At 50.2% G+C, this 14,887-nt stretch overlaps 4 protein-coding genes across 4 annotated transcripts; 1 reads left to right on the top strand and 3 right to left on the bottom strand.

Annotated features, from left to right (window-relative positions):
* Positions 1–23: 23 nt before the first annotated feature.
* On the top strand, positions 24–3,497 carry KVR01_001858 (uncharacterized protein; the record flags this gene model as incomplete). Its single annotated transcript, XM_044784571.1, has 5 exons — positions 24–173; positions 451–1,476; positions 1,575–1,660; positions 1,818–2,145; positions 2,199–3,497. 5 exons carry the CDS (start codon positions 24–26, stop codon positions 3,495–3,497), a joined length of 2,889 nt encoding a protein of 962 aa, XP_044649813.1.
* A 1,185-nt stretch (positions 3,498–4,682) lies between these two features.
* On the bottom strand, positions 4,683–6,281 carry KVR01_001904 (uncharacterized protein). The gene is made up of 3 exons (XM_044781271.1): positions 6,172–6,281; positions 5,125–6,089; positions 4,683–5,020 (listed from the first exon to the last, which is right to left on the bottom strand). Exons 2-3 carry the CDS (start codon positions 5,882–5,884, stop codon positions 4,773–4,775), a joined length of 1,008 nt encoding a protein of 335 aa, XP_044649859.1. The 5' UTR covers positions 5,885–6,089; positions 6,172–6,281; the 3' UTR covers positions 4,683–4,772.
* Positions 6,282–8,869: 2,588 nt separating this feature from the next.
* Positions 8,870–10,826, bottom strand: KVR01_001929 (uncharacterized protein; the record flags this gene model as incomplete). Its single annotated transcript, XM_044791493.1, has 4 exons — positions 8,870–9,112; positions 9,185–9,495; positions 9,649–10,653; positions 10,745–10,826. 4 exons carry the CDS (start codon positions 10,824–10,826, stop codon positions 8,870–8,872), a joined length of 1,641 nt encoding a protein of 546 aa, XP_044649884.1.
* A 989-nt stretch (positions 10,827–11,815) lies between these two features.
* Positions 11,816–13,897, bottom strand: KVR01_001090 (uncharacterized protein). The gene is made up of 2 exons (XM_044790998.1): positions 13,258–13,897; positions 11,816–13,186 (listed from the first exon to the last, which is right to left on the bottom strand). Exons 1-2 carry the CDS (start codon positions 13,385–13,387, stop codon positions 11,931–11,933), a joined length of 1,386 nt encoding a protein of 461 aa, XP_044649045.1. The 5' UTR covers positions 13,388–13,897; the 3' UTR covers positions 11,816–11,930.
* Positions 13,898–14,887: the final 990 nt, after the last annotated feature.

Here is a 14,887-nt window from a genome sequence, read left to right on the forward strand (position 1 = left end):
CTCATTCATTTACTTGATCTACCATGGTTCGTTTACACTCATTTTGCTTTTTCGGGGCGGTCAACTTCGTGCACGGAGTTGTGGCCCAGGACATTTCGGGATCGCAGCCATTATCCCGTCTGGCGAATGGCTTCATCGTGGAATACGCGGATGATCCGCAGACCCACTCGGTGGTGAGTCCATCTTCCCTATCTCATGTGAGACGAGTACAGTGGGATTTCCTTCTTCAAAACCCTATTCACGATACCTCACCCGGATATTGCGTTTGTCTTCCTGTTCATGGTTCTCTTAGACTCAAGCTGTGGACTGGTAGCCGTGAACGGCTGAGGACGGTGGTTATAGCCAGTCTCGGCGAACGACTTAGCTGGTTTCGCTTCTATACCGCATACGTCCGGGGACTTAGTGTTCAGCAGGACAGCAGGACAGCAGCTGCTAAACAAATCTTGACAGGATGTCGTGCAAAGAGTGGCTACTCAAGTGTCAGATGCTACGGGAGTACGCGTCTCGCATAAGATGGATCTGAGAAGTTCCATCTTCAATGGAGCCTCTTTCCAAATCGCCAAAGAGCCCCAGAATGGGGCAGGCGAGGGCCCGATATCTACTGATGAGCTCTTGGAGGCTGCATTACTTCAAATGCCTGACATCGCGGCCGTCTATCCCAACACAGTGCGCTATCTTCAGGCTCCAGTGGAGTTTAGAACAGATTTCAAGAATGCTGGCAGGGAAGAGTACTTTTCCTCTGTGGGGAAAAGGCCGACCGGCAACGGAAGCGATGAGAATCAACTTTACTTTGGGCAGGATGGAACGCCGCTGGTTAACCCCCACGCCATGACTGGAGTCGACAGACTCCACGCAGAGGGAATCACTGGCGAAGGCGTAAAAATCGCGATCATAGATTCCGGCATCGACGTTTTCCACTCGGCCCTTGGAGGCGGATTCGGGCCAGGTTTCAAGGTGGCTGGAGGATACGATTTTGTCGGCGACCTGCCTGACAATGATGTGGACCCCCCAGTTCCTGACAACTCTCCACAGACCGTGTGTGCGAATCACGGGACGGCGACCTCAGCAATAGCCGCAGGTCTGCCTTACAAGTTCGGGTTTGTGGGCGTCGCGCCGAATGCTACAATCTATCACTACAAGGTGTTCCCTTGCTCCGGGGGCGTTTCGACAGACGTCGGGGTCAATGCCTCACTTGCAGCGTACGAAGAAGGAGTTGATGTTATCAATGCTTCCATTGGGGGTCAAGGTGGATGGGGAAATGACTTGTGGGGAGTCATTGCTTCAAGAATCATGAAAAATGGAACGGCGTACATCATCTCAGCCGGAAATGACGGAGCTCGCGGTCCTTTCATCGCGAATTCGTTGAGCAGCACGCAAGGCGTTCCGAGCATAGGCTCCGTTGATAATGCTTACAGTCCGACCCTTATGGCCAATGGCTCGTATAGTGTCAATGAGGGCGAAGCAGTGCCTATCGAGGTAAGAAACTCCCAGATACTACTTGCTTATTCTCATTACCAAGGCCTCTGTCCCACGCCCTGAGGTCTTCTGCTAACACCGACGTCTAACGCTCACAGTACACGCCTGGATTTCCGGCCAACTGGACTTCGCCTCTGGAAATTATCAATTTGCAGGTCAACGGCTGTACGCCTTACCCTAATATGTGCGTAAATCTATGATCTGCACTAAATTCAGCCCCTGGCTGGAGGGAGCATGGTCGGGCTCGGAGTCTTTGAACCTGTGCAGAGCTATGAGATATGCAATTTTTTCCTTAGGACGCCAAGAATATGCGTATACTGACTACCCTAACAATCCCACAGCACTTACACGACAAACCAAGTGATCTTGCTGCAAAGACCCTATGCTGGCACCCCTGCATGCGACCAGAACGCGCAAGCGAAGGCTGCCGGCATCAGAAACATTCTATTCTACAATTACTTTGATGGTGTAGCCACCAGACCATTGCCACTCGTGACCACTGAAGGGTTTCCATTTGACTGGTTGGATGGCGTCGGGTATATCGATAATGCCCTGGGAGAGAAACTTGCTGGGCTCGTAAGCAGCGGCAACAAGATCACTCTGGACTTGCCTTGGAAACCAGAGAATGATACACGAATACTGAGGCTTCTGAAGAATGACATTAGTGGCGTATGCGTTCTCCATCGGCATCAAGAATGAGTTAATTGCTAACATTAGTGCAGGGATTTATATCAAATTACAGCACATGGGGCCCCACTTATGAAGCAAAGATTGGTACGACTTTCTCTGCTCCTGGGGCCAACATCCTGACGGCTGGTGGAACGATATATGGAGGCATTGTCATCGCAAGCGGAACCTCATTCTCGGCACCTTACGTTGCAGGTGTCGCAGCTCTCATCAAGCAAGCGCATCCTGGCATCACCCCAAACGAGATCATCAATCGCCTAGCCACAACGGCAAAGCCGGTCAGGATGCAGTCGAACCAGCGGCAAACGCAGGACTACCTTGCTCCTATTTTTCAGCAGGGGGGAGGAATGATCGATGCTTATGCCGCTTTGAAGACCACCACGACACTGAATGTGAGCGATCTCGCATTCAATGACACTGCGTACAGCCAGCCACAGAGCTTTGAGATTCGGAACTCAGGAAGTGACTCAGTGACATATGAATTGACACACAATCCTGGCCCGACTCTATATGCATTTTCACCTGGCAACAACACGGTCACGGCGTTCAACAACGACTCAGCGTTCCCGGCTAACATACTGCCCGAGGCCCATTCCGAGCTGTCCTTTTCTCAGAATTCAGCAACTGTGGGTGCCGGAAGCACCGCGGTCTTCACAGTTCAGGTGACACCACCGACTGGGCTCGAGGCTCGCCGAGTGCCTCTATATAGCGGATTCATTACCATCAAGGGATCTAACGGCGACAATCTGTCCATTGCCTATGGTGGCATAGCCTCGGAGCTCCGCAGCATTCCCGTGCTGGATACGACGCCTGGACAGGAGAGGACGGTTCTGATAGCAAACACGACCGACGGCGACGTGCGACCGGGCCTGGATGGGAACAGCCTGACGAGCACTTTCATGATCCCGCGTGTAACTGGTAACATTACCACCAGCACAGCGCTCACGAACATTACCCTCCCGGGCTACCAGGTCAACCCGATTTTCGGGTCGCTGCGGCTCAATGTCTCGCTGCTGCGAGACGGCAAGGACCTTGGCATGGTTAGCACGGTCGGCGAGGTCCAGTCCTACTACGTGCGAGACTCCCCTACCAGCCGCTACTTCTACGGGCAGATGGCGGACAGCAGCTTCGTGCAGGACAGCGGGACTTATAGATTCCAACTGCGGATGCTGAGGGTAACTGGTAACCCCGATGTCGAGGCAGACTGGGATCAGGTTGTGACGGAGCCTTTCACTCTTGTATTCTCCGATGATGTAGCCGCGAACGCATCGGTTGTGGCTTCTCACGAGAGACGGAACAGATCACCTGGTACAGCCTTTCTGAGTGGGAGATAATGTGGCCACTACCGGAGAAAAAAACATAACGTCGGGCTGAAATATGAATATCGATTTGGTGGTGCTAGACCTTGATTACCTAGGTAGATCCTATTACCCAGGTATCCCACAATGGTCCCGGATGTTCTCTCATATAAAAAAGTAAAAAGGCGATATCTAGCGCTGCCTTATAGCAGGTGGTTTCGTTTTTAATCCCCATACATGTAAAATGTATGTGGCGCCTTCATACAGTGTGCCTTAAAGCGAAAGTGAAAATATCACAGGCCTTTATAGCTCCGCCTTGTATTGGCAAGTCTACACATAGTGCTTGTACATATTGCCGGCATCCAGCTCCATCAACTTCCGTACTGGTTGCTCCTCATACTCTGGACGTTACATCGAATCCCACTGATCCGGCAGTTTCTTCAATGTTGTGCTCCGTGGCGCGCTATGGCAAACCATTTCTACCTGCCTGTATCCTGGCTTTATGCTCATATCACCTGTAGGACTCAACCTAGGTATTGAGGTTTCAAAGCTCGCCGCTAAGACTCGCTGTAATGGAATTGCTACCTATCATATTATAACTACTGTTATCGACATCATATTCTTTCCAAGCGCTGGGTCTTGAGTGCTTACCACCATATGAAGGCGCCATGTATGTCCTTGGACATATACGGAATAGAAGCGAAACCACATAGTATGAATGTAAGTAGGGTAACTTAAGATAAGAATGATTGCTTTAACTACTAACTCGAGGTCACAACACGCTCCGCTAAGCCCTATGGCCTCAAGGGTACGACTATTTAAAACTTCATATGGAAGGGCATCTACGCACTTTTATTGAGCCTACCTACAAAGGGCGGGAGATTCCGCTTGCTGTTGAATGGTGTTTTGACAAGTTTAGAGCCTGGAATTCAAAAGAGAAGACCTGAAGGATGTCCTATCCTCCTACCTTCCTCTCCACAATGAGATGCAGCACTTCCTGTTAACAAACAGCGAATATGGCCAGGGAAATGAAAATCGGCAAATTGGGGTCCAGATGTGATAATAATATAACCTAAAGAGCACCGCATGAAGGCGCCATGTATGTCCCCGGATGTATGCGGAATAGAAACGAAACCGGCTAGTCATATCAGGGGCGAGTCTGCACCAAGGTCTATTTCTAAGTCTAGTTCCAGCTCTAGTTCTACTCTATATTCTATTCATCTCCAGTGCTCCGTCTATAAAATGGTACACAGCTAAGGTGAAACATGTAGGGAACACGTGCCCTGCCAAGTCGAGTGAAATTGACGGCGCTTACAGCCTCGCTCTCGCCCTGTATTCTTCATTCTGTTTAGCAAGAGGCTCTGCTTCTCTTCCCACCTGGCCCTTGCCTTGAACCTCGTTTGGCTGCCCAAGCTGCTCCGACTTCTTTGGGGCACTGTGGTAGCCTCCCTTCTCGTTGTCAGTATTTGTGATGTTGCCGTCGGCGTCCCGGGTAATACCCAGCTCCATCAACTTGAGGAAGGCGTTCTTGAAGTCCTCGAAGAAGGCGTTTTTGTCCTCTGTTGATGACGTTAGTCCTGCTACGGATCCCAAAGTGTTGCATTCTAAAACAGTCCAAAGAATGACGGAAGAGAATCCGTAAGAGGAGAAGAGCAATACTGACTGCAATAGACCCTGACCCATTTCAAGAATTCCTCGTCCCTGATCAGCACCATGTCCGTCGGCAGCATCATTAGCTCGTCCCCCGTGACCGGGTCGACTGCGGCGAACTGCACGACGCCCGACTGGAGCTTCTTCTCCTTCCACTCCTCGCTCAAGAGGAGGCGGAAGTACTGGTTTGAGAACCTGGTCGGGTTGTTGACCCATTTGCCCTCGAATCCAGAGTTTGAGGCGTGGCAGCGACCCAGGTTGTGCGCGCCGCTCAGCGCGACGATCTCCCGGTCGTTGAACCCCATTCGGTAAAATATTGCCCGGATGTGGTCGGCCCCGAGGCTGCCGTCGGGCAGCCTGCCGCGCGGCGGGAGCTTGGAGTCGTCGACGTAGTCGGTGCGCCCTGGATACCACGGGATATCTGGTCCACCCATCGCCTTGATGGCTGTCACGCCCGCCAGCGTCCAGAGGTCCGCATACGTAATCCAGGGGTGCTCGCGCTTGACCGGCTCGAGGAAGAGGCGGGCGTGCTGCAAGCCGGCATTCGCTGGGTCTCCGCCTTCGGATTCGTAGCGCATGCCAGCGCCGTTCGACCCTCCTGTGTCGGTTTCGGCATCATACGTGCCTGCTGAGTGCCATGCCAGACGCACGATGACGGGTCCTGCAGAGCCATCATCGTACTCGGGCTGCTTGAGGAGGTTGATTATGGACTCTCGGACAGCCTCGAAGTCACCCGCTTTGGACTGAGCCCGGGCTGATCCACTCCGAGTCATCTTCGGCGGTGGTGACTTTGCGTTGACTGGTCGGCGAAGGTGTTTATGCTCTGCAGTCTCCTGTGGAACCTTGGAAGTCGTTGGTCCACTGCAGATGGCCTTACTGTAAGTGATCTCAAAAAGATAGAAGACGGAAAGCAGTCGGTCTACAACAACAAAGAAACAAGCGGGATCCAAGACTGTAGGGCCGCACCGAGTGCTCGACCTGTGTATTACAAGACAAGTTAATCAGGAGGGAATGAAATGAGGCGGGACGATAAAGACGGCCCGGAACGACGAGCACCAACCTCGGCTTCGAAATGCCCCGGGTCCACTCCCCTGTGGATCTCTCAGAAGCCCGATTTCTGGCATCATGGAGACTGTCTACACAGTAAATCAAATTCAAGTTGACCACGTGAATGCACTGTGGTGGGACACATTTGGGACGGGTCCCTGATCCTAGCTTTTGCATGTGAAAAACTCTCTCTCCATCACGCTAGGTAAGGGGTCAGCGGCCTGTGAGGCTGAAATAGGCTAACAGCGCTCCGTCAAATCCCGCCACCGCGGGAATGAATGAATTTTTCAGTCGTGCACATGCAAAAGCAAGGCTTGCACCCGGGTCCTCAACTGACTATTTGGAATTTCTGCGGCACCGGAAAGTGTGCCGCTCCGAAACGTCCTGTCAGCCTCGCAGCTTTTCACATGCAAACCATACAACATCATCTCATGTCGATAGCAATACAACTGCCATCTGTTCACTAAGGTCTAAGAGTAAATCAAATCCACGGGAGACATTCGGCAACCTTGATATAATTCTTTGGCCTACTATATGTATTTGACTGGCTCTGTAGTGTGGTTCTTTGATGCTGTCTACCCACCTAGGTAGGCAAGTACACTTTCGCAGATGCATTCTGATTTGCAACGTAGTATGCCCTCTGTGTGTCCTTGACTTTGAAGATTACTGGCCACATCAGAACAGTCTCGAGTCAATGCGAGTCGGACAGAAAGACCATTCATTACGCTGCAATGCACGCTAGCCAGCCTGGCTATTGAGCACTAGCGAGCACGTGGGGCCATCTTGAGACTATTGTAGTCTCGCCGTATAACTACTTTACCGGCTTTAACTCTTAGCACCATAGCAGATTAGTCCTTGGGCTACTTCTGTCAATGATTCTAGCCAGCGGCGCCGTTAGGAGCAATGCCTCCCAGCCTTGACTGTGTAGCACGAGGCTAAGGCCATGTACCTATCGACGTACTATATTATCTCTGCACTATTATTAGAACTATATTATTTTTTAAATTGTAGATCTTGAGTGTCTATCACTGTATGGAGGTACTATGTACATTTTATATATATAGGGTGCAATGGGAGCGTCACTACTAGCCTAACGCTCTACTATCCGGCTAAAAGACTATAATAACTAATCTACCTGTTAGTTATTCCTAATAGTATATAAGTACCGTGGTTTCAACCACACTATATTTTTCCTTTACACTATATAACTATCTTTTAGTTTAACTATTTATTTCTTCTTTAATTTAAAGTTTATATATAAAGTCTTTAATAACTTTATATATATTTTTATAATTCTTTTATAAAAGAACTTTAAATCCTTTTTTTTAATTTCTATTATATTTTTTTATATTATTAATAAGTTAATAATTATTAATAATAAAAATATAAATTTAAAAAAATAAACTTATTATACTTTCTTTTATTTTTTATAAATTACTTTTAAAACTTTTTTAAAAGTTTTAATACTTTATTATAAAATATTTAAAAACAATTTTTATAAATTATTTCTTTACTTTAAATTCTTTTAAAATTAATAACTATATATTTAAATAAAGATTATAATATTTATTTAATAAAAGTCTTATTAATATATATATATATATATTTATTTAAAAATAATTTTTAATTAAACTTTCTTTAATATAATTTATTTATATAATAATTATTTTTAAATTTAATTTTATTATATAACTTTTATAATAATTAAATTTTAAACTACTTTTATTTATAATTAATATTATTATTAAAATAATACTTTTAATTTTATTTATATATTATAAAATTAAGATTTTAAATATTAATTATATTATAACTATTATTATTAATATTATATTCTTTTCAAGTATTAAATTTTAAATACCTACTATTATATAAAGGTAGTATATATATTCTTAAATATATAGAATAGAAGTAAAACTATATATAAGTACCGTACCGTCACTTAGAGATTAGAAATAAAACTACCTAGCAAGCACATCATGTGGCCATACCCTAGTATACCTATCTACCTTAAGTATCTACCTATAGGTAGGTAGTAAAGGCGCCATGTATGTCCTCGGATATATACGGAATAGAAGCGAAACCACATAGGTAGGTAGGTGCTTGTGTTCTAGAACCTTGTGTTGTTAGAAAGATTTGGCTTTAACGCTAGTTTTCTGGATTCACAATTTCTACAGTAAACAAGAGAGACCTGGATTGATTTGGGTCTTTATAGTTGACCACAGACCACAACCCTATGTCACTGAAATCACCTGGGCAGAGTCAGAACGTACCCGTGCTCGTAATTATGTCCATGCAGAGAACAGACCACTTTCCCTACCGACACCTGAGGCATAAGGCTCAACGGCTGGACAGATCTTGTAACTCTCAGTAATTCTAAACTTTCATAAAATCGATATGACTATCCCACAGGGTTACATAACATTGGCTGTTTGTAATCTTGCAGAACTATTGTTGTTCCAAGGCACCGAGCAACATTGAACCCCTTGGCATGAAAGCAAATTGTGGTTTGACTCGGGGGACAACTACCTAGGTACCTACTAGTAGGTACTTCCATGAGGTTGCAGCACAGATGATCACAATGACACAAAGCGACATCTTCATCCGCAAGTTGGCCGTAAATGACAGAACCAGGCGACGAGCAGAGTAATCTCGCGACACAAGGAATTTTGAGACGCGCTCTAGAGCTGGGAAAGCCCGCCCCGGCTGCGTTAGTATTTGACGTCCAAGTGACCAGCAGTCGCGATCCTCATGCGCTTCCCAAACAGCCACAGTGGAATGGTCAATAGACTGAAGATGCCCAATAGCATGCCAAATATTCCGAACGGCTCGGCTGGTCCTTTCTGGGCAACCCAGTCCGCCACGAAAAAGGTCCATGCAAACGAGATGACAGATCGCAGAATCGTGACAATGACAAAGCAGTCACCCGCAACGTGCGAGTACGAATCGATGAGCTTCAGGGACCATGTTAGCAATGTTTTGGCTGACCGATGAAAGAACCAGATTCCGGGTGGTGTAACACTCACATAGTTGAAGTCGATAGAGGGGACCTGCATCAAACCGAATGAAAGCATCGCGTACCCGACCTCCAGGCCGACCCAAACCTTTGGCCCTGGATACTGTGCGCAGAAACCGAACACGAAGAGGCCGCTCGTAGCAATGAACAGCCCTGGGAAGCTGGTCGGCAGCCTGCTCTCCGGCTCGGCGAAGCCGTGGCCTTCGTGCTTGGCCTGGCCGAGCAACCTCGCGTCAGAGGTCAAGTATGTAAACGCTGCGCCTAGAAGCGCCCCGATAATTGGGCCGACATTAATCAAACCGGCATTTTCACCCCAGAGATCTAGCCATGTCATTATTTAGTCAAGTCTTTCCGCATCCAATCGCACGATCCGTCGAATCAATAGTCTCGCCTCATTGGCTGTATCCCGATCTCGGTCTGTACAAATTGCAAGGATGGGCAAGGAGAAGGGTTCGAATGCTGGATATCACTCACAAGGTGGCTGAGAAACAAGCTGAGCTCCTATAGTGGAAATGGTCACGATCCCACCGACAAGTCCAGCGTAATGAAGCATGACCACCCAGGTTCCCGGCAGAGCCAGTGTCTTCCAAGGTTGGATGAAATGCGCCAGGGTGTTACCTCGCTGGACAGGACCGAACCCAAGAGATCGAACGAATGTGAAGGAGCGGTATTGTGAGCTTGAGGCGTTGGTGTGTGGAAAGCTCTCGACGTGCAAAGTCTCTGCGACCTTGGGCGCATCCTGCTGGGTGTGAGAAGCCCGTGGCGGCAGTTCATTGCGCCTGGAGTAGAGCGTCTCGGGCGCAAAGAACAGCGTGCCAACGAAGCACGCCGCAGATAAAGCAGTGGTCACCCAGAAGACATAGGCCCATCCGTGGTGGAAGGCAATGTAGCTTCCAGTGATGCCGCCGATGATGGATCCGAGACTGAGGAATGTTGTATAGACAGCCATGGCCCTGCCTCGTGAGTCCAGGAAGAAGACCTCTCCAATAAGGGCGGGGGCCGTCGTTTCAGACGGCCCAGCTCCAGCCCCTTGAAATATCCTCGAAGCAAGGAGGGAATTGAAGGACGAAGCAAGGCCGCCCCACATGGACGAAAGCGTCATGAGCAGAGTAGCAACTAGGAGGACAGGCCGTCTGCCATAGATGTTTGACAGAGGGACCCAGAAGATGTTCGAGGCGCCCATCATGAGGACAGAAACAGCAATAAGCTGCGTGAGTTGAGAGAAAGGCTGAGGGTCGGTGGGAAAGTTCATGTTGTAGGCCTGCAAGGCTGGCGCCAGCCCTGAGCTCGCAAAGTTGCCGACGAAGGCGTAGCTGGAAGCGATCAACAGCAAGGCAATTTTGCGCCATGATGACCAATTGAGAGGGTCGGCCGGGTCCGCAGAAGGCCTAGGAAAGCGGACGATTCCATCGCTTGAGGAGTCTGAAGTATCTGGTCGAGTATGCCCAGCCTCCAGGGCTTTGTCGTAAACGTGATGGTCTGCAGGTCGACAGTTGTCAGTGCACGAGCATATCTAAATTTGACGCGAGGCTCTGAGTTATAACTGGATGAACTCTAGAACAGCACTGACCAACAAGGCGGACTGTTCCCGGAGGGGTTGCGTCCTTGACTTCAGCCTTGGACAAAGAATATGCGTATTTCCAACCAGACATCTTGCTTGTGGACGTAGTACAGGTGGGCTCTGTTGCAAATGGGTGATAGTGACAGCAGGTGGCCAGATCTCGCCCGGAAACCTTGAAGGTACTGCCAGAATGGCAACCTCTGCAGGACACCCTACGAAGACTCCTACGGGATATCAATCTCATTACCCCAGATGGAGAATCCGGGGCTACAGAAGTGGGGCCGGTGGGGGACATGGGTACACGCTCTTATAGTTGCATCGGAACAGGTTGGAGTGCATGGGACAGCAATCACACTAGCATTGAGTTTGGAAGGGAAGAGGCTTAAGGCAATCGGGATTTCTATTTGAGGCTTAGGCATGGCGGTCAAGGGCAGGGTGAAGTAAAATGGCTTCAACATGCACTTCGACAGTGCAGTGATGCCTTTTGAAGCACGATACCCTCCTCCTATTCTGTCGTATGCGGGATAACACTAGTGAACACTTGGTACCGGCATTTTTCCACGTGCAGTCTTATCTTGCTGAACGTTGAGAAATGGAAAATGCATTCAATGTCTGTTGGTAGATCAGTACGCTCAAGTGGTTCTGCTCAAGATCTTGCAGGGAGTTCAACATGTATTCCAAGGGTACCTAGATAATTATGAATCAGGCGTCTCTTATCGCAATCATCCTCAGGGTCAGCGTTCGCACGCAGAGTGAGCTGCTTGCGGGTGATTCTTCAACACCAGACCTCACTGCTCGATTCATGGCTAAGGTTCCGTGATCGAAGACATTGAGGAGCGGGGCCGATGTCTACTTCACAACGCTTGGAAGGCATGACCTCGGCAAACCCGTGGGGTGGGTGGGGGGGGGGGAGCGGGGGGTCGTAACTCCCACCAGCTAAGCTTCCAGCTGTACTAGTATAGTACAGAAGTCAAACGACGCTCACGATGATGACGGGGTGATTGATGATCACGTATGACCGAATATGCCGGGGCACGGCCAGTAACGGTTATGTTGTACGAATATGGGTTCAGAAGAAGCTGAGGCTTGTAAAAGAAGTCTATTTAAGAATTAAGAATTGTGTAGCTCCCAACCATCACATTCCAAACGTGGCAAAGGCTATGAAAGACACCGGACAGGTATGTTATGCAATTTCTTAGAGGAAGACAATCAGACCCATGCACACGGCAGAGGCCATGGACAGGATAAGGCCTGGCGCAGCAGACCCGACGGCGGCGTTCTCTGACGAACTTCCGCTGCTGCTTCCGCTTGAGCCGCTTGAAGACGAGCCGTTGCCGGTGGAGGCAACCACGACTCCATCCATGGTGACGTTGGACTCGGAGTAGGAGTCACCGCCGTAGTGCGAGGTGACGACGTCCTCGGACAGACCAGGGCCAGCGCCGGCGCCGTTGTCCATGAACTCCTCAATGGCGGACGGGGGGGCGGGGATCAGCTCATCGGCAACCTCCCAGTCGGCGGAAGCGGCAGGGCACTCGGCAGCGGTGGAGTCGGAGTCGAACTGGCCGTCACCAGCGGGGTTGGGGGTGTTCTTGAAGGCGGTAGCCAGCTCCTCGAAGTCCTGGTTAGGGGTGATCTTGCCGTCCTTGATCTCGACGATACCGTATCCGTTGGGCTCGACTGAGTACTCGTAGGCAATGCCGCCCGAGAAGACAGTGGTCATGTTGGTGGAGTACAGGGCAGCAACCTCGCCCCAGGCACGCTCGTCCTCGATGCAGCCGTACTCAGACAGGAACAGAGGGATCCCGTAGCCGGTGTACTTCTCGACCTTGGCCTTCCAGCCGGACTTGACAAAGTCCGAGGGGTCGCACCACGAGTAGTCGTTGAAGGCGAAGAAGTCGGAGCGGGAGCTGTCGTCACCGCAGTCAAAGTACTCGAGCTGTTGGACAATGTTCTCGGACACATCGGCGGAGGAGTATCCGGTGGGGATGGTACGGTAGCCGCGGGCGTTGATATAGTTCTTGATGTCACGGGTGACGGCACGGATATAAGGGGCGGTGCCGGTGGTCTTCTTGTCGTTGATGACCTCGTTACCGCTGAAGAAGAGAAGGGTGTTGGAGTAGTTGGCGAAGGCATCCACAGTCGCGAAGACAGACTGCAGGTACTTCTCATTGTACGACAGGAAGGGATCAGCACGGTTGAGAGAGAACTTGGGCGAGTTCACGTCCAGGGCGAGGTAGATGCCCGCGTCGGCCAGGAGGCCCATGCCCTCATCGTGGTTCTCCGAGTTGTCGACGGTGTACACACGGATGGTGTTGATGCCGAGCTCCTTGAAGTTCTCGATATCCCTCTTGAGGCTCGTGATGTCGACCAAGGGGTCCGCAGCGTCGGCAGCACCGCCTGGCTGGTAAGCCACACCACGGATGTAGAAACGCTCATCGCCGGCCCAGAAAGCTGCGTGGGTATGTCAGTCATGATGCCCCCTCGTTCTCAGTTCTCTTCCTTCCTTGGAGATATCATCTTACCGTTCCCCCGGATGGTGACCTCGGGTGTGCTGCTGCTGCTGCTGCTGCCAGACTGCCTGGGCTGGAGAGGCCCGGTGCGGGTCGCAATGACGGTGCCCGCGAGGAGCAGGACTGATGACACAGACTTCATGTTGTCGGGTTTGAATTTAAGGAACTACCCAGTCGGGAACGAGTGACGATGAATAGCGGTGGAAAAGGTGGAAAGGCGGACGCTTGCTAGACTAACCCGCCGGCGGAACAAAGTGGAATGCTGGCTTTGAAGGTTGTACAACGGAAAACCGGAGCCCTATCGTCAAAGAAATCCCACGGCAAGGGATGATATACTTTTCCTCCCGATTGAGTCAGGAGACGCGCCACGCTCTCTGGTAAAATTAGAATGTAATGATGGGCCATCCTTTGGCTGCCGCCGGTCTGCTGGCCAAGAGGCTGTCGACTGGGCTCGGTCTTGGCCCAGGAAATTTGGCGCCGGAAAGGATGATCAGGGTGCCAAGGGCCCACTGCCCAGCCAAATTCCAAGCAGCCAAGGCTCTTGGTCCATCAAAACGCCCCAGCCTACCAGCGAACCACATCTCACCTGCCCTCGGCTGCCTCGTGTTGTGATTGCGGCCCCCTGGAGGGCTGGGCCGAGGGCAACCTGATCAATTCCAGCAAACCCAATACTTAGGGGCTGCAGTCGCGTTACGAGTTGATGGGGAAAAGGAGGCGCAGGCCCATCGCCATGCCTGTCCACTACGTCAGCCTTTCTGGGCGTCCTGATTCGCTCTCCCGGCTCAGAGATCAATTAACATTTGAACTCAGCGTTAGAGTTGTGTTGACATCACATCTCACATTCCTGAGGAAAGTAAGCCCTATATAACAAGCACTTGAGTCGGCACCCTAGGGTCAAGATTGTGTAATCCCCGTTGATCGAAATCAACTTCCATCACGGTAATACCTCCATGTATGCCATGCTGCCTTGCGTCTTCGTCGCCTGCATCGTGCAACATCTATCCCTGCCGTACTTTGACGTCCTCTGCCAGATTCAGCGGCAGACGGACTAATAGCGAGGATACCACAGTACTGGAAACCACCCAAGCCGTTCAACGCTGGGTTGGCGTGGGAGCCGCAACACATCGGCACCACACAATTCGCACCATCGGAGATCCGCAACAGTCAGGAGGCCTGGCTGGCCACTCCCCTTTTACAGACTGATACCATTACGTCTGCCCAGAATTTCCTACAAACTGACCCCTACTGATTTCATTTACTTTGCCGGGTCGGGAACAGTTAGTCGTAACAAAGCCAGTCTTGACCTTGAAGACTGCTTTCGGTGTGATCGCGCGCTCTGATCTTGATCGGCTGGTTTGACGATACACATCCCTATGGGAAGTCCTTGTCTCCTGAGAAAATTCTCGGTAGCTGAAGGCCGAGCCATGGACTGTGTTTGTATCAGTTTGAGCCGTTCGTCTGGTGAAGCGCTTTCAGCTGGATGTTTAGTAAAGGAATGGTAGGAAGTATCACCGACTCGTCTGTTCCAATGTGAGACGTGGCAGTCCTGACACGACTCCTTCCTGTGGATGCAGACGCATATCCAAGAAGGCGGTGAGTGCTAACATAGGCTTCTCCATAGCCCATATCGCAGCATCTTACT

This window comes from Diaporthe batatas (assembly GCF_019321695.1).
Source record: "Diaporthe batatas strain CRI 302-4 chromosome Unknown Contig00002, whole genome shotgun sequence".
NCBI lineage: Eukaryota > Fungi > Ascomycota > Sordariomycetes > Diaporthales > Diaporthaceae > Diaporthe > Diaporthe batatas.

Bases quoted from the DNA above. Each gene is read 5' to 3' on its own strand.
- KVR01_001904 (XM_044781271.1), bottom strand. From the start codon at position 5,884: ATGACTCGGAGTGGATCAGCCCGGGCTCAGTCCAAAGCGGGTGACTTC. The intron at 5,021-5,124 runs GTCAGTATTGCT...CGTCATCAACAG, and splicing joins ATGGGTCAGGGTCTATTGCA to AGGACAAAAACGCCTTCTTC.
- KVR01_001090 (XM_044790998.1), bottom strand. From the start codon at position 13,387: ATGAAGTCTGTGTCATCAGTCCTGCTCCTCGCGGGCACCGTCATTGCG. The intron at 13,187-13,257 runs GTAAGATGATAT...ATACCCACGCAG, and splicing joins GGTCACCATCCGGGGGAACG to CTTTCTGGGCCGGCGATGAG.